The sequence below is a fragment of the Thermobia domestica genome, chromosome 5, assembly GCF_964235325.1.
Source record: "Thermobia domestica chromosome 5, izTheDome1.hap1.1, whole genome shotgun sequence".
In the NCBI taxonomy this organism is placed as follows: Eukaryota; Metazoa; Arthropoda; class Insecta; order Zygentoma; family Lepismatidae; genus Thermobia; species Thermobia domestica.
Window position 1 is genome coordinate 290,750,321 of NC_137458.1, and position 20,091 is coordinate 290,770,411.

Below are 20,091 nucleotides of genomic sequence, written 5' to 3' on the forward strand. Positions count from 1 at the left end.
ATTCGGAAACTAATAAATCACCCTTATTTTGAGATTTCTGTTGCAGATTGTTTTATTTCTCTTTAATTAATAGATCATGGATTGCTCCAGGAGTTAAATTGATATTAGCAAAAATAATTTGTATAGCAATTTATTTGTGTGACATTATTGATTTCAGAATCTTGGAAAGAAGATGTTTCAAATTTTAATAAATATCGTAAGGTGTAATTTAAAAGTGACACAAATAGAGACCAACAACTTTTCAGGAGAGTTGATTGAAGATTGGTTCTAGTACAAAGTAATATAGATGGACGAATAACACATTTATTTTCTGGAGGAGGGAGGATGTATACGTGATCTGCAATGTTTTTATACAAAACTCTCCTGTTCTTTATACCCTTTAGAACCACTTCCAATACTATATGTCAATAAGATTCATTATTTAGTTGAGTCACTTTTCTATTTAAACTGCATCACTGATAAGCATACGTGCTCATACAGAATACATGATACATTTTCAGTATGTAATAAACGTATAATAAGTAACTGATTCCACAACGTAAGGAACCTCGTTCAATACCGCATTTACAAAAGCTCTCCGTTGACTTCTATTCTTAGCCAGCTGGATTCAGTTTCTACTTTGTACAATACCCTATTTCTACAAGATCCATTTTAATATTGTTCTCATCTGTGCCTAGATCGTACTAATTGTCCTTCTCCGATTCAAATTCCAGTTTAAATTTTGAACTGATGCTTCACAACCTAAAGTGTGTGACAAATATGTCTTAGATGATGGAGCACTTCTTTATCACATTCAATGATCTACAGCTGGAACCTATTTATGTATCTGCCAACAGTACAGGCAGTACTTTTTTTCTGTTTTTGCAAATATGGAAGGTCCAATCAGAGTATATTAGTATTTGATGGCTACAGTGACCAGTCTTCCATTAGAGATCATAAACATCAACGGTGCTCTGCTAAAGACACGTCAGCCAACGTAAAAGTTACTGAAGACCCGAAAATCCAGAGAAACCAAAATGCTTTCATCGCAAATCCAAACAACAAAGGACAGTTCATTTTCATACTCTGCAAGCCTCTTTCAGACGATGGCCACAAGATGATTCAAGCTTCTGATAACGCGGATACAGAAATCGTTCCAGCTTCACTTCAGATACTTTTAGAAGGTCATAAAGTGGCCGTAGTTGCTGATGATACAGATATTCTCATTATGCTACTTTATCATCTAAAATCAGAAATGGGTAATGTCTGCTTCATATCTGGAACTAGACGGAAAGGTTCAACTAAACATATTAGTGTGCGCCACGGGGGAACCCCGAAAAACCCACGAACACGATGTTTGTCCACCACAAAGTCCACACGGCGCGAGCTGGGATCGAACCAGGGACCCCAATCACCAGAGGTAAACGCTCTACCACTGAGCCACCGCACCCCCCTGCTACACAATGAGTCTGTTAAACTAAAGAATTGTATTTATTCCATCTATACTGTTTCCAAAGAAATAAATTTTATATTTAATGTTAGTAGGTCTAATATTTGATATCTTTCTCAATTCGATTATGGTAGTCCTCCCTACTGGTCTTTGGTGCACGTAGTTCCGGGTTCGATTCCCAGTGAGAGACCACAAGGATAATTTCAGAATTATTCACTTCCATTAACGGCCATCTTCTTTAGCCTAAAGGGATAATTGTGAGACGTTAAACTTTAGAAAAAACGTTCTGGATTATGGGAATTGCTAAATGCATTGTGAAATTAGCATAAATATAAACTCAAATTTCATACTGCTTTGAAACGGGTATACCATCATCATTTTGTTCAAATGATTTCGAAATAAGCATTTACTTGAAATTATAACTAATATTACTAGTAATACTATTATTAGTACTACTATTATTAATAATTATGATAATATAAATTATTTCAGGTGGACTCTTACGGCTATCCTGAACGAAATGGCCTTGTGAGGTTGTACACAGATGGCGTCCAGGACAGCGAGTATTACGAAGCCACTGCCCAAGCTGTTTATTCGTGTTTGTCAAAAACTCAACAAAATTTGATAGGACGGCAAAATGGTGAGATATTTATTTTTTCCCCTTGTATTATGTATTATTTAACTTCTCAAACATGGCTTTAAATAGGATTATGATGTATTCGTGCAGTAACTAAAATTTCAAAGTATATCTTAAGATAGAAAGCCATACTGAAAACAGGAAATTTGGTAGCAAGTGAGTTTTACTGTTTATGAAAATTGTAACACACCAATAATATACATGTGAATGTGAAGTTTATACGACGGTTTTAATACATGCAACCCAGGCTATACAAAAATCATTACAATTTTAGAACTGTACAACAACCCATAACCTTGATAAATCAGTATGAAACTTCCACACGCAGCAATCCGATCCTCGATACGTCATGGAATAGCATGAAACATGGGTTGGATGTATTCCTAAGGATTCATCTTCGATGTCACATGCGTACGTGTTGAAAACAAATCGATTTTGTTTGTTGCACGATGGTAAGGAACAAGATATTGCAGACATATTTAATGGGCTACCTTACCTGTTAGGTGACCGCACAGGCCAGGGAAGCAAAGATACACGTCGTTCATTGAAGAAGGCTTGCACGTGGGATGCATGTGGTCGGACACTATCCCGCTGATATTTGGCATCTAAGAGATATCTGAACGATGGGTATGACCTTCGTCTCTAGAACTTGTCTGATGTAGCAATCACTGGTGAGATTTCGTGTTGTACCTAATGGCATCTCGCATTGTCGCTAATAATGTTTGGCCGCTACGAAGCTGTCAGATTGTGTTCATCACGATAAGGACTAGTGCATATACAACTAATATTATAAGATAATTATTCTGAACCGATCAGAAACAAGACACGAAACTTAGCATGTGTTAGAAGGTATCCATGCTCCAGTTGTAACCTGAGATGTTTTTGGCTTCTGGAACATAGACAACCACCTAACAGCATAAGCGTTTCAGTCCAGCGTTCAGCCGTTGATGCATGCGAGACCACACCCGCTCCAGCGTCAGTCTAATATTGTGGATGACGAAGTACGATCACGTTCATGTGGACAAAATGCTTTTCATCCTATAATGTGATCACATCGCTTGGTCAACTCCCTACTATTCTCTTCTGCCCATTGCTTCTATACGCGCATCGCTGTCACGACGCCATACCCTGTACACCTACTACTTTCACGATACAAAAATCAGTCTTCCCGTAGGCTAACCATGCGGCCTACGAATCATATATTTGTGTTGCCTCCCTTTGACGTTGTCAAGGCATGGTGATACTTCCTCGTGTTTCCTATTCGTTGGTCCACGCTCCATTACTTGAGATATGAAATATGAAAAGATATTCAAGGTGTTCCCTCGGAAAATATGCGTAACAAACTTCGGCCCGAACACCACCACCCTCTAACGGATGAAACTCTACCATTGCTTAGGGAAAAGAAGTGAATGACCTCAGCTATGTTGTCAATTTGTCATTCAATCATTTGGTCTTGGCGAGTGAAGATCGTAGGCTACTTAAGAGTGGCTAACAAGACAGAGCACAGCGAAGTCCGTGAAATAATTCATTGTGGCAACGATTCCGCATCTAACAAATGAAAAATCTCGACCGCAGCAACTTGTCCCTCTTATTTCGAGGGAAATACAGGAAAATACACAACGATAGCGGCACCAGAAGGGACACAGTTGAAACAGAAAGGCTCTAGCACGTAGAACCCGTGTACTGTCCTTCCCACCGCCTCTGTTCCTACAACCACTTGCTGCATTCGTGGAAGGGAGGTCCAAGATTCGGTAAAATAAATAAAAATAAACGTCCTCGTGGCCACTACGTGAACAACATAGGATTATTCCTTTACGGTTTTCGATTGTCAATCTCAGATACAGCCCATTATAGATTTTGGATAACGGAAAAACTCCCCGAAGGAAGATTATACTAAAGGAGAAATCCATTCCGAACAAGAACTGTCATGGGATTATTGTTATTGTGAAGATTTGCAGGTCATTGTAAGTGAGTGCAATTACGCACAATTTGTCCAGAACACTAAAACAAGAAGTTATCTCTGTTTCAATGACAGTCTGATGTTGTTTCCTACTTTTACCAACATAAATTAAGGGAACAGTCTCAAAATTAGACTTTGTCAAACATTTCGAGATGCAACACAGCAGCAGTAGTTCCTACAGGAAGCTCCTACGAACCAACATCAGTTGACGCTGTCCGCCGTCATTTTTGTGTATATGTGGTATACTAATATCTTGTCCTTTTGCATCCATCAGATATACGAGGCTCATCCAGAAAGTAAGTTTTTTCTGGGGTGGTAAACATAAAGACGACACAGTGACCTTGAAACACTTGAAATGAAATGAAATGAAATCTTTAAGTTTTACGTCCCACGGTTATGCCGATTAGGCTAAAGTAGAAATGGTGAGATGAGTGATGATGAGAAATGAATGAAATGGTGGAATGAAGAAAGTGGGAGGAAACGGGAGAATCTCGAGAAAACCCACGAGCATCGGTGTTTGTCCACCACAAAGTTCACACGGCGCGAGCTGGGATAGGACTAGGGACCTCAAGCACCGTAGGTGAACGCTCTACCATTGAGCCACCGCACTCCCTCAACCTTGAAACACTTATTGCTACAGACACAGCACAGTTACCTCGAAACATTTATTGCTACAGATACTTTTCAATACAAATCACCACCAGAATTCAGATACTTGTCATACCGTGGGATCAACTTTTGTATTGTGATGTAAGTCAGCCGCCACCTGCGATAGAACCGGTGGACGAGGGTCACTACGAAAGTTTTGAGATGTGAAATAACTTACATACTTAAAATCAATTTAACACTTACATTTTCTCAAAGTATTCACCATTACACTGTACACACTTTTGCGTCCTCGAAAACCGCTTTTGGAAGCAGTGTAGCCAGTCTTTTTCTTCAAGTGTTGAAAGTTCATTCTCGTAAGCCACTATAGCTTCTTCAGGGCCAGGTCAGGGCTATACGGCGGTTGAGTCATAAGTTTGACCTCCGTAGATTCTAAAAACTGAATTGTGATGGCCGTTCCTGCGGACGCGTTGTCATGATGAAGCAGGATCTTACGCAATCCAGTTCTTGGACGCCGTTCCCGAATCTTCTGGAACACTTTTGTTAGGCAAACAGTGGTATACCACTGAGCCGTAACAGTCCTTTGTTCTTCAAGTGGAACAGTTGCAACATGGCCAGATTTGGAGAAGAAAGTTGCGACCATCTTCTTCCCCACACTTTGCGGTCGCTTCACTTGCATGGGTGGATTTTCATCTGGAAAGATCCAAACTGTAGACTGGCGTTTATTTTCAGGGTCAAAATGATAGATCCAAGTCTCATCACCAATAACAATGTCAGAGACGCGTCGAGAATTGCCTCCATCAAATCTTGCAAGCATTTCTTCACACCATTCCACACGAATGCGCTTCTGCTGTTGAGTCAAAGTGTGAGGCACCCAACGAGATGAAACCTTCCTGAGCCGAAGATGATCATGAAGAATTTTTGTTACAGCTGGCGATCCAATGTTCACTGTAGAATCAATGTCCTTGAAAGTTGTTCGAGGATTTTCTCGAATCATTTGTTCCACAGCGGTTGCCGGACGTCCAGCTCTCTCTTCATCTTTAAGCAATGTCCGGCCTCTTCTGAATTCACCAAACCACCGAAAAATTGTAGCACGGGAAGGAGCAAAGTCCCCAAATGCCCCCTGCAAACGGTCAAGGCTTTGTGTCTCGTTGAAACCACTTTTGAAATCGTAAAGGATTATTGCCCGAAAATGTTCCCTTTCGAGCTCCATTCTAGACAGCCGAATACTGCTCACATCAACAAACAAGTGAAGGCGATACGGCCACGCCGATAAGCGAGGAGAGTTGAAGCTTGCTCCGCTTCTTCGCTCTGGATACCACTACCGAACGCAATTGTTGGAATTCAAATACTGTGCAACAACAATGCGTATCTCAAAACTTTCGTAGTGACCCTCGTATGCCATCCGTTTGAAATTATTCACCATTATTAAAACATTTTCGGACAAGCATCTATTGTGGTATAAGAAGACACAAATCGGAATACAAAAGTTGATCGTATGTTATGACAAAGTCTGAATTCCGGTGGTGAATGTACTGAAAAGTAGTTAGTTTCACCTGTGCTGTATCTGTAGCAACAAAGGTTTCAAAGTCATTGTGTCTTCTTTTTCTGACCGCACCTCATACAATAATTCTGATAATACACAACATGCTATCTTAATCATTCTGTTCAATTGAGAAAAAAGTAAGAATACTGTTATGTTTTATGTTAATTGTATATGGCAAAATTTTAATTGATTTTTTTTTAATTTCAGAACCAGCGTTAGCATGCCATGTATCATATGATGTTTTCGAATGCGTTAGTGAAAAAGTGGCTCAGGTTTGTACATTTTGTTTCAATTACCTTAATATAAATATGTTAGAAATGTACTTTCAATAATTAACATTAGTTCTTTTATATTACACGTGTATATTGTCATGTCCAACACACATAAACGATGTTCCGTGGGCATGGGCGCCCGAAGGGGAGAGCAGGGTAAGGCCCGGGTCCCCCCTCTGGCTCACGAAAATGTAAACGTAATTTAACAAACCACGTATATTAAATACCAGACGTAATATATCACCATGGAGATGCCCCTCCCTAGAAAATTTTCTTCGGGCGCCCCTGTCTGTGGGATGATGAATCCAGAACAGAGCCACGCAAAAATAATAAGAGAGAAAACAAATAAATCGATTTTTTTAAAAAAAATATTTTCTCAATCAGCTTATAATATTTTGTAATTATTATAGTGACCTTTTAAAATGAACATCCATTAGTTTTTTTTCATAAGACATATAGGCCTATAGTAAGATAAATTGAATATTGAAAAATAAATACAGGGTGCGTGAGTGAATCGAACCATTTTAAAAATGTTATTAAGAAAAAATGAAGAAACTAATTTGGGTATAACAAATTGGAATACAAACTAGACAAGAAAGCAGTCCTTATTTAAGCTACCAAACAGAAAAAAGTGTTGCACAAAAAACAAACAAAAATTATTATTATTATTATTATTATTATTATTATTATTATTATTATTATTATCAGTGCAGTGCCGTGGAAAATCAGCGCCCGGGGCGAGAGTATACGACGGCGCCATTATACATATATTCCAAGTAATTTTTCCTATCTTTTTCCTTTTTCCTCCCGAATTTTGGGCCCTGCCGCTCGCCCTCCCCACGGCACGGTACTGATTATTATTATTAAGATACAGTTTCTTTGAGCCTGTATGTCAATTCCAGAGCTGAAACTGAAGCGTCTTATTCAGGAAGATGTTCATGAATTTTTGGTTTTGGGCACAACTCTGTTTTCTTTATTTTGTACAATACTATTTTCTGTTTGCTGACGTAGATTCACAAATAATCAAATGATTTTATGTTTAGTATATACCAACTTCTTACACCCAAATAAATTTTTATCATTTCCTCTTAATGTTTTTTTTAAAATCTCTCGAATCTCTGTCGCAACATATACAGGTTGTCCGGAATGGGACTGACGATTTTTAAAAAGTATAGTTTTAATATGGTCAGAGATACAGGAGAAAAATAGCAAGCATTTTAAAGGAGTACTCAAAAAGTTTATTTGGTCTTACTTACAAGTCATTCTAACTGAGTGTAACTCCATGTGAGCTCCATTTGAAACTCTTACAATATCTAGCCTGAACTCAATCTCTCTCCACGTATTCTGTAACATCTAAGTGGTTACTGAAGCAATCGCATTCCCAATACGGTTCTTCAGTTCATCAAGGTTACGCACCTTTTCACCAGAGTACACAAGTTCTTTCACATACCCCCACAGGAAGAAGTCCAGGGAGGTAAGGCGCATCGGCGCAAATCTGTCTTCAACATTCTGGGGGACGGGTAAGACCGTTCCCATATATTATATATATATATATATATATATATATATATATATATATATATATATATATATATATATATATATATATATATATATATATAATTAAGCGATGGCGATGTTCAAAATATTTATAAAGTTGAAAAACAGTGCTGTGAAGGATCAGGGGAGCAGAATTGTCTTCAGTGGCGTATTTAGGAGGCTATCGGGATCAAGCTATCCCCGAAATAAATTTGTTAGTTTTTCGCATTCCACGTACAAAAATAATCCTTCTTACCATTTCTAAGAATGTCATTAATTTTCCATTTTCTTATGCTCTTTGTTCAGATATAATACTGAATTTGTCAAATTTCATTCCATGTAAGAACTGCGTCCTTTTGTTCTTTATTTCGTTCTTTCTACTTTTCTGTTTCTTTTTCTTGGCGTTACTTTCTTTGGTTCCGTGTATCGTACTTTATCAACCGTTGTCAGTTGTGATTCAAGTCGGCCGTCATCAGTAACACCAAAACAAAGAGGAGTTGATAAGCGAAACAGGTGTTCCATACCAACTTGCGCGGATATCAACATGAAAGGACTTTAGATATTATAACAAAGGAAAAATTATATCGTTTAGTTATTTTTAAAAGAAGGAAATGTTTGAATTAAAGAAAATCAAAATGGGGGAATAATTAGCCCGGGAAATTAGGAAGGCCAAGAGGATGCTTCCTTTTTCTTGTATGAATAGAATAAAGGGTTAGATTCACTCCTAAATTTCTGTATTATATCATATAGGATTTATGGGACTGCAATGCATAAATTAAAATATATTTAATTCTCAGACTCAGGTGGGCAATTGCCCACTTCCTTCCTTGTGTTGGGCATAGCCCCTCGGAACAAAATCCTAAATACGCCATTGCTTGTCGTCAACATTGGGAGGTGGTCAGATTTGAGGTTTATTCTAGAGAAGGGAGATGAAACTCATATTACGGTAGATGAATCTGATCAACTGTTGTAGAGTATATTATATATTAGGCGATGTAGATGAAGTAGTAGTACATATCAGTATTACAAATCACTCCCGTGAACACATTCTGCAATCTGAATACATGCATATTTATAATTGGTATGTTTCTAATTAGGCATCCACAAAGATCCACCATAAAATTGTTTTATAATAATAAAAATAATGACTTCCCCAAAACTATGAAGAAAGAATATCAATTACGTATGACGCAACAATGCTCTTTGAGCAAAATGATGTTAATCTCAATAACATTACAGGAATCGTTACAGAAATCTGACGCATGTCATATACTCTTTAACAGATGTAACCTTAAGATTATGGAGGAAAAAATCCAGCAATTGAATTCTTTTCTTTGCTTACGAAGGATCCTCTCTGAAAAGAAAAATTGGTACACGCGAAAATACGTATTAACAAACCATAGTTCGAACTAGCAGAGAAAACAGGCAAAATTACGTTGGCTACAAAATCCGAATAACTACACAAAATTTCGTAGACATTAGGCGAGAAACTTCTAAAACTTTTAGAACAAAGAAACGCGATTTTTTGAAAGCTAAAATTAAGGAACTTAAAGGTAATAGTAAAAATAAAAACGATCGGGACATGTATAAAGGGATCAACGAATTTCTCGTGCTTATGTTAAATAAAGCTGATGGAACAATTCACACTGATACAGATAGCATTTTAAATAGATGGAAAGATTTCTTTGACGATTTGCTTAACACGCAGCCAAAAACTAATGTGCGTCGAGAAAGGGAAATACACACTGCAGAACTGTATATTCCAGAACCCAATCGAATGGAAGTAGAAATCGCTATAAATAAATTAAAGAAACACAAATCTCCGGGTGTAAACGAAATTCCGGCTGAGTTAATTTTACCTGGAGGCGAAAAATTGTGGAACAAGATACACAAACTCATTCTCCTTATCTACGACAAGGAAGAATTGCCACAAGAGTAGAAAGAATCAATCATTGTTCCAATCCACAAGAAAGGCGACAAAACTGACTGTAATAATTATCGAGGGATCTCTCTTCTGTCAACATCCTATAAAATCCTATCAAACATTCTATTTGCAAGATTGCCCCCATACGCAGATGAAATTATTGGAGATTATCAGTGTAGATTTAGACGAAATTGATAAACTATGGACTAAATATTTACCATTCGCCAAATACTTGAAAAGATGTGGGAATACAGTAGCCCGGTACATCAACTATTTATTGATTTTAGAAAGGATTACGACTCGGTTAGGAGAGTAATATTGTACATCGTTCTTACAGAATTTGGAATACCTAAAAAGCTAATTAGATCAATTAAAACATGTTTAAATGAATCCCAAAGTAAAGTCCGGGTGGGAATTTTTTTTTTTACACGAGCTTTCACGTCGAGAATGACCTGAAACAAGGAAATGCGTTGTCGCCATTATTATTCAACTTTGTCCTGGAATACGCTATAAGGAAAATCAAAGATAGCAACCAGGGCCTAGAGCTGAACAGTGTTCACCAGGTTATGCGTAGGCTGATGATGTAAATTTAATAGGGGATGATAGGAGAACAATAGAAAGAAATGTAGAGGTCGTATTAAACGCTTGCAGGGACAAGGGTTTAGAAGTAAATGCAGAGAAAACTAAATATATGGCAGTGCGTCGGGACCATAATACGGCAAATTATGAATGCGTTAAAATATTAAATAATACTTTTGATAAAGAGGATACTTTCAAATATTTAGGATCAATATTAACAGACGAAAATCATATTCACGAAGAAATTAAATGTCGACTAAAAACAGGGAATTCGTGTTATTATTCAGTTCAAAATCTCTTGTCGTCGCCAATTCTGTCGAGGAATTTGAAGATTAAAATATATAAAACGAAAATCATATATGTAGTTCTGTATGGTTTCGAAACATGATCACTTTCTCTGAGGGAAGAACAGTATTGTAGGACTAGGCTGAAAATATTTGAGAACAAGATGCTCAGACGAATGTTCGGACCCAAGAGGAACGGGAATGAGGAATGACGGAAACTTCATAACGAGGAACTAGCTAAATTATACGGCTTACCAAACATTGTTATGGTCATCAAGTCTAGGAGGCTTAGGTGGGCAGGACATATAGCCATGATGGAGGAAAGTGGGAACGCTTTCAAAGTGTTAGCGGTAAGACCAATCGGAAAACGACCATTAGAAAGACCCAGGCGCAGATGGGAAGACAATATTAAGATGGATCTCGCAAAAATAGGAATACAAAGTAGAAACTGGATAGAAGTCAGTGGAGAGTTTTTATGAACGCGGCATTTAACCTCTGGGTTCCATAGGCTATAGAGTTAGTTAGCTAACGAAGCATGAGTAGATGCCTAGGCTGATACTACAAATAGATTAAATGCACATTTACTGAAAAGATGGGTTCTACTGACATTGGATAGTCTATGTTCTCTTCGTGTGCTGGGGCCTAGGGCAGAGGAGGAGATAAGATTTCATATCAGGTTACGTCACACACAGTCGCACGCCTTCATTTTCATTAAAAATGTAAAAGCCAAGAGAAACAAATTTCATCTCACTTTCCTTTGTGGCAGTCGGATACAAATGATCACACTTATCTGCAAAAAGCACTTTTCAAATCGGATTCTTGGGAGAGCCTCCAGTTCCAATGTTGGGGGGGACGTCTTCCCATTTCGCCGGAATGTGTGCCCGTACCTACAGGTGAGACAACTTTTCAGCATGAGGAGAGGGGCATACCCTCCTGACATTTATTGCAATTTGTGCCCAAGTAGCGGAAATGGAATTAATACATATTGGTGAGACTACTAAACGCACTACAGCACGAAGTTCAGTTTGAAATACTACAGAATACGATTCTTTTTAAAAAGCCAAGAGAAATCAATTTCATCTCACATTCCTTTGTGGCAGTCGGACATAAATCCTAACACTTATCCCAAAAAGCACTTTTTAAGTCAGATTATTGGAGGGGACAGTCCCCCCCAGGTCCAACATTGGGGGGGACATGTCCCCCTCGTCCCCCCGGGATTTGCGCCAGTGGTAAGGCGTAGAGGCCACCTAATTGGCCCATTACGGCCTATCCAACGGCCAGGAAATTCAGTAGCAAGGTAATCCCTCACTTGAGGCTCCAATGTGGCGGGGTACCATCCAATTGGAATATCACTTGAGGTTGCAAATGTTGTAATTGGGGAAGTACAAAGTGTTGAAGCATGTCTAAGAACACTTTTCCTGTTATGGTTTGCTCTATGAAAAAGAAGGGGTCTATAACTGCATTATGTATTAAAGCTCACCAAACATTCAATTTGGGACTGTCTCTAGAATGCTCTATGTATGCATGCGGATTCTCAAATCCCCGTATCCCTACATTGTGTCTGTTAACACAGCCAGACAAGTGTAAAATTGCCTCATCAGAGAAAACAACGTTCAATAGGAAATTATGGTCACAATCAAACCTGTCCAGAATTTCAGTAGCAAATGCTGCTCTCTGTGGCTTATCATTGGGCTTAATTTCTTGCAACAATTGCACTTTATACGCGCGCAAACGTAATCGTTTGTGTACCACATCGTGCACTATTGACTTTGGAATTGGCTTGCTCGGGCTACGTGAGAAACACTTTCTTATTGCTTCCACATTTTCTTCTGACACACGCAATTTACTATCGCTGTGTTGTTTCACTACATTCCTCGTTGATAAAAATTGATCCTTCCATGCCTGGATACTGTTGCGTGAAGGAGGATCCTTGTGGTAAACACGTCGAAAGTTTCGTTGAACTTGAACACAACACTTTTTGTCTCTGCAAACCATCACACGCATTGCGCCTTTTCGACTGCCGACGCCATTTCTGTTTATCGGCGATACTAGCGCCGTCATCGGTAGTTGTTCAAGTATGAAAATTTGCTGAACAAAACTTTTTGAGTTTTCCTTCAATATGATTGTTTTTTTTTTTTTCGTATCTCGGACCATATTAAAACTATACACTTTTAAAAACCGTCAGTCCCATTCCGAACACCCTGTAATTTAAATAAGTGCAAAATTTTGTCTAACAGCACAAACAGTAAACCCAACACTGGGAAACAGAAGGCTAACCAATCAATAACATTGCAACTGGCCGCTTTGCCGAGCATTTGTCAGTGAATTCAATTTAAGACTCGTTGTAGGAAACAATGAAGTCCCCAAAACAATAGTTACTATAACAGTAGAGACAAAAGGTAGTAAATTATGGCCAAGGTTCACAAAATAGAAAACACTATTGCTTAGAAATAGAATCTAGCATATAAATAAGTAAGAAAATCTAACTAAGGCATAAGTGTATTTAAACAATAAAATAAGTGAAACAATTTCAAGGTAGCACTTACATTGTTCTCTACAGCGAGTCTTCAATTATCAATAATACACCTACGAAACAAGTTTTTTTTTTTTTTTTAATTAGCTTAGGTAGGGACTATCAATGTGCTACTAGAATTGTTGAATATGAAATAGTTACGATGAAGTAATAATTTTAAAACAATTAGTTTTCTAAATAAGAATGAATAGAATACATTACATCTATCTAAATATATTTTCCCTTTTTCTTTCAGTATTGTGAAACTCCATAAATTATCCATCCAATTGTTTGTATGCATTTCACAAGTAAGTATTCTTCTGCAATACATTTTAATAATATTATTCATAACACTGATCTTTCTTTCATATACAGCTGACACTAATCAGGTATATCAGCACAAACATGTTTTCACCCTTACTGCCTCATGCCATTCAAATACTTATGAATCCTCGCTTCACACTGCTGGTGAAATGGCCATATTTAGCATTGTGTAAATAGAATATGTGCGAGTCGAAACATCAATCGCTTCATGAAAATCAAACTGCGTGAGACGTTCCGAACAGAGTTGCCAACCTCAGAGAACAAAATCATTCATTTTCATCTTTAAAATCATTGTATATTATAAAATATATATATCGTATATTAGTTACGCACGTGGTAATTCTAGAATCAAATATAATGCTACTTATAATAGCATAGTCTTGAACTCGAAATCGGTGTAACTGTATTAACCATTGTTTAAAAATCCTTATTACTCTGAAGAACAATCTTTCCATCCCTTTGCAAACGTAATTGAATTTAATGAATGGATGCAGGGTTGCCATTTGTCAATTCTCAAATCGTTATTGGTTTATTTTAGCGGGAATGACTGTTAAAAACCTCACTGTATGTTTTATAATTATTTAATGAACATCTACAATTTATTAGCATATTTAAACACTGCAAAAAAGTGTGCGTTCTAAAGTTACCATATATTCACCTATTATCGCAAAGACGTTATCGTATGTAGCATCAAGGCTTAAATTATCGTATATCACGATAAAATATCGTACGGTTGGCAAGCCTGGTTCCGAACATGTGAGCTGTCTGAGGTCAGAACGAACTAATTAAATTCTCGTGCTGATGGAAATTCGTCCTTATGAAAATAAGGACAATTTGATACAAATTCTGCCAAAACAAATATTATCTATATATATAAATTTGGTTTGCTTTTGTTATTTTATACCTACATAAAACACGAAAACGAATAATAATGATTACACTCAATGATACTGTTACACTGCTTGACAATTGCTAAGGAATAACGGATTTCTGTCACGTAGCATTCCAGGCAGCAGACCAATTATAGTCAAAGGCAATGCAGAGGATGTAGTTGAGCAGGACCTGTTATCTGTATAAAAGATGGTGCACGAAAGCTCGATATTCAGTCGAAGATGCATGCAGTGAGGTGTTTATGTGAATAGCGCCGTAGGTGGTGGAATTCAGTTCTGTGAAATTCAGTGTGGTGAGGGAATAATTAAGTTCAAAATGGCTTCAAGACAGCATTTGATTGCGTACAATCGTGGACGTGCACTTGAACGGCTGGAAACTGGTCAAAATGCACTATTGTGGTGACAGCAATCGGAGTGTCAAAAAGTGGCATCTTGCGATTGAAAAAAGCCGCAAAAGATTGAAATGCGATACAACAGCATGCCGGTAGTCATCGAAGGAAGATCACACCTCAAGTCGATCGATATGTATTTCTAGTTGCGAAAAGGGTCAATGTTCCGTTAAGGGGGTCCAGTGCCTTTGACACCATTTCTTTCTATTGATTTTCGTTTGATTACATAATATAACGTTATGTTAGGTTAGGTCAGGTCAGGTCAGGTCAGGTTATGTTAGGTTAGGTTAGCTTAGGTCAGGTTAGCTTAAGGGGGTCCAGTGTAGTTTTGGACCCCCTTAACGGAACATAGACCGCGAAAAGGAACAGACAGCGCACTTCGCGTCAGATAGCTCCAGACCTTGCAACTGCTACCGGTACACACGTATCTGTCAGAACCATTTCGCGGCGCTTAAATCTGATTGATTTGTATGTACGGAAGTCTGTTCAATGAATCACACTTCAACCATGCCGTTGTCGCAAATGATTGCTTTAGTGTGAGGAACACGTTGTTGGGGATCAGCAATCCAGGCTGATGTTCTCCAATGAATCCCGTTTCATTGTAACAAGTGATTTTGGCCAGCAGTTACTGTGCAGAGAGCGGGGAACACGTTGTGCACAACAGAATGTTCATGAATGTGATCGCTGTGGCTAAGGCCTGATAGTGTGAACAGGCATTATGCACAATGGCAGAACCCCGCTTCACATCTTTAAACGAGGTAGCGTGACATAGCAGCGGTATTGCACAGAGATTCTTTTGAATCATGTTCGTCGTTTTCGAGCTGCGGTAAGTCCACACTTTCTATTTATGAATGACAATGCGCGGCCATACAGGACTGCTGAAGTATCAGACATACTTGAAGTGAAGATATTGCACGTATGCAATGGTCTGCTTACTTTCCGGATCTTAATCCTCTTGAACATGCATGGGATGTCCTTGGCAGACGCGTTTCTCAACGAATTCTCTCTTCCCAAACCGTGCAAGAACTGACAAACCTTGCGAGAGGAATATGACAGTATCCATTAAAAACCTTTCACTAGTTTCGTGGACAGCATAAATAACAGAGCAGAATGCGCAATAGTGTCCGCGGAGGTCATACATCTTACTGAGGTACTCATGTCTGTGTCCTTCTGGCAGGAAGATCCATTTTGCGGAACTGTTTGGACATACTTCAAAGAGCACCTTTTTGCCTTTTCGTTATCTTATTTTTCCCATATTGCACAATCTGTACCATTTTCCATTAGAATAGTTGCACACTGTCTCTACTGCGTATGTACTGCTTTTCATTTTTTCCCTTAATGTCTATTCTGAATTATTATTCCGAAAAATGACACTGTCCCTTAGCATTTGTCAAGCAGCGTATTGTTATCATTTGAGCTATCTGAAACCAAAATGCGTTGACTACATTTTCGCCGATTTCTGAATTTAACCCTCGCACTACCAATGGGGGAGTACTTTGTGCCCACAACAACTCCTCTAACCGTTTCTTTAAAATTGTAAAAAAAAAAAAAGAGTAAAGGAAAAATATCTTATTGCTCAACTTTTTTTTTGCTAAAACGTATACCTTATGATGGTGCAAATTGAACCTTAGTGTGTGTCATAAATTTGCTATTTTAAGTTGGTGAGCAGAAAGTAGCCTTCTCCGTTGGTAGGAGCTGTGATTGAAATTTAGAAGTGTCACTCCTAGATGGCAGTATAATAAACAGCTGTTAGTCTTATTCCGTGTGCTGTTCACTTCAGTCTCTGTAGATTTTTGTGAAAATTTTTAATTCGTTTCTTTTGCGAGATGTATTTAATCTTAACAGGTGGGTACAAACTGACGCCTCTTGGTAGTCCGCGTTACAAAAAATAGCTAAGTAGTGCGAGGGTTAAGTACGATATAATTTGCGTATATTTCATATCGAAGCTTACGATATAACAAACTAAGTGTAGAAATTGACGCAACAGTCACGTGAAGTCCATTTTTCAAGAACAGCAGTTCGTGCGAAGTACTCGCTGTTTTCATAAAGGCCAATTTCCCACAGCACGAAGAGAAAGTTAGTTCCGTTTGGATTGACCTCAAGTTATACATTGTATTCAAAAATACACCGTTATTCCCTTGAGAACACGCACGACCACCTCGAGTAGCCACATAAGAAGCTATTCGAGAAGACAGCCGTACAGATAGTGAATATCTGTCTGGGGCAATTACGTACGCAGGATTTTGTCAAGGGTAAATTCAAGCTCCCGAGTTCATTATTACTTCAAGTGTTTGTGTACCTAAATGATTATTTTAGGATAACATTTTGCTCAAGGGAGTTAAGACCGGGAACTGCATACGCCACTGGTCTGGTGTTTTCCACGCTTGCTGTATATCTTGGTGTAACTGGAAGATAGTGTTCTTAACGGTGAAAGATATCTGTAGCATCTTTGTACTTTAGCCTTCTTTTGTTTTCTTTGAAATCAACCGGAATTTTAATGGCTTGATTTTGTTTATTTCTTCATCAAAACTATTTAAATGTCCCTCATCCATGAAAATCTATTTGAATGTTACTGACTTTATGAAAATTATTTAAATGTCCCTGACTTTTTGAAAATCTATTTAAATGTCCCTCACTCCATGAAAATCTATTTAAATGTCCCTGAATTCATGAAAATCTATTTAAATGTCCCTGACTTCATAAAAATCTATTTAAATTTCCCTGACTTCATGAAAATCTACTTAAATGTCCCTGGCTTCATGAAAATCTATTTAAGTGTCCCTGGTTTCATGAAAATCTATTTAAATGACCGTGACTTCATGAAAATCAATTCCATTATATATATATATATATATATATATATATATATATATATATATATATATATATATATATATATATATATATATATATTATGACCTGCAGGGTCTGTTCCTTACCTGGTCCCATTCGGGATAAGCTAATTCATATACCCTTCTGAGTTCGAGTCTTGTTCGATACGCCTTACCTGCGGTGGATTTTAGCAGTTGATGGAAAGAGGACATTCGCCGGACAGCTGACAACACTAAAATAAAACATGCGCAAACCTCCAAGCAGGATCTCGAACCAATGCGACACTCAATTGAGGTTGCGACTTCGGGCGCCCACCGTCCTCACCACGCCTGCTGACATCAATAAAATAATCACAAGTAGTTAGATGGAAAATCCACCATTTCAGTAGTGATTTGCGTAGAGCACACAGTAAAGGTGATTGCAAACCAAACATGTACAATATGTAACTTTTATTCAATTAACACAAGTTATGTGTAATACTTACGTATACAATATTATTACATATTATTGTATAATTTACTCAACGTACACTAGCACATCATAAGCCCATAACGATTTTCATGCGCAAATATTACGAAGAAATAATAGTGAATTATTGATTTCTTTCTTTCTTAAAGAAAATAATGGACTGTGAATGCCGGCTAAAACTTTTAAATTATACGATGCACAAACACTTACACACGCTACTTATTCACACTAAATTTCGTTGCACTGGAAATTGATGGTTTTGGGGGGGGGGGTGTCACGTAGTTATTTCCATTGGTGAAATTTTTCGTAGATATTTGTAGTCTGATCAATGATCATAATTTAGGCTCCGTTTTAGTTCTTCTTTCTCAACTGAATATATATTTTGCTATTTATTCCTTAGGGTTTCATGTTCACAAATCATTGGCTTTTGGCGTCGTGAATGTCAAGTGCTGTTTTCATAGATTTTTTTGGTTTTGCACAAATATTACATTTACCTATTTACTTTGACATTACTTTGTTTGATACCTAATTGGATTTACAATCCTTTAGTAGATGATGGAAGAAACCTTAGATTCTTAGTGAACACGACTTATGCAGAACAATTCAGCCAGCAGCCATTTTCGAGCACACCCGCGCCTTCTTACTGAGCGTCAGTAAGCTTGCGCTACTCATAACAAAGAAATATTTTAAAAATATCAATAGTAAATGTTTTTTTATAAGAAATATACATGTCGAAAGGTGCTAAATGAGTTCACCATTAAGGCGAAATAATTGAAATGTTAAAAACAATAAAAGTGAGTCTCGATGATGTTTGAATTCGACGAACTATGTTTTGCATCATTTTGACCACGTTGCACCTCTTTTGTTCGGTGAACAGGAAACGCAAGTCACTACTCACAGGGCTTCCAACTCATGGAAAAGGATAAAACTAGAACACAGTTTGCGTCGACGAACAGTACATGGAGCCTCATTCCAATTCAGCCAACAGTAACTGGGAAATTTAAAATGGAATGGGAGTGAGGGGGGGCTACACGCTCACAATATATATATATATATATATATATATATATATATATATATAACATTAATATTTAACAATCAAATTTAAGTAATATTAATCTACATTTAACGCAAATTAATTTTGAAAAAACAAACAAAAAACGCTTAACGAGACTTGAAAAATGGACTGAAAATCAAAATGGTGTAAGTGCCCAGCACCGTTAAGTTCGTTGCCACTTTTGAATATTATTACCTAATTAATTTAATTGAGTATAACGTATTACAACAAATATCTCTTCTTTCTTTTTCAGATGAGTTGCAGATTCATTGACTGTCTACATCCAGAAATAAATGTTATATAACGGACGTTCCAGCATAGGTTCTTTGGACGTAGGCCCTGTTTGGAACAAAAGATGTGTTTTATCCTGTTTAGAGGATTAATTTTGTGAATCAAATATGTACAATCATAGTGTACCACGCATTCTATTTGTAACAATTAATTTTATTTTATAAATAAATGTATTTAATTTAAATATTAAAACAGAACATAATTATTTGAAATACAAATATTTTGCTTCGTATCAAAACCAATTACACAAAATTTAGGGGTACGCGTCCATGCTTACCAGCCAAACACGCCAATGGACAAAATCCACGACAATATTCTTCTTTTGGAGCGTGAAATTCACGAATGGACAAAAACCACAGAACTCTTTGTAATATGGCACAGATATTAGGTAAGAATGCAATGTGAATATGAAAACATTTTATTATTTTGAACTCACCATAATATCTTCATCTGTCGAACTATAAAACGTCTTTAGTGATACATAATAATTTAAGAAAAAACTAGGAGAACCAACAGAACACGTAATACAAGAGAAAATAAGATAATTAAAAA

General features: G+C 37.4%; 1 protein-coding gene across 1 annotated transcript in view; it reads left to right on the forward strand.

Annotated features, from left to right (window-relative positions):
* The window catches only part of Obp73a (Odorant-binding protein 73a), a 103,122-nt gene extending 83,386 nt beyond the window's left edge, over window positions 1-19,736 (forward strand). The window contains exons 5-8 of the mRNA XM_081760217.1: window positions 1,922-2,069; window positions 6,386-6,450; window positions 13,545-13,596; window positions 19,502-19,736. Coding sequence (XP_081616343.1) covers window positions 1,922-2,069; window positions 6,386-6,450; window positions 13,545-13,562 — 231 coding nt within the window. The 3' untranslated portion in view covers window positions 13,563-13,596; window positions 19,502-19,736. The remainder of the gene's footprint in view (window positions 1-1,921; window positions 2,070-6,385; window positions 6,451-13,544; window positions 13,597-19,501) is intronic.
* The last annotated feature ends 355 nt before the right edge of the window (window positions 19,737-20,091 follow it).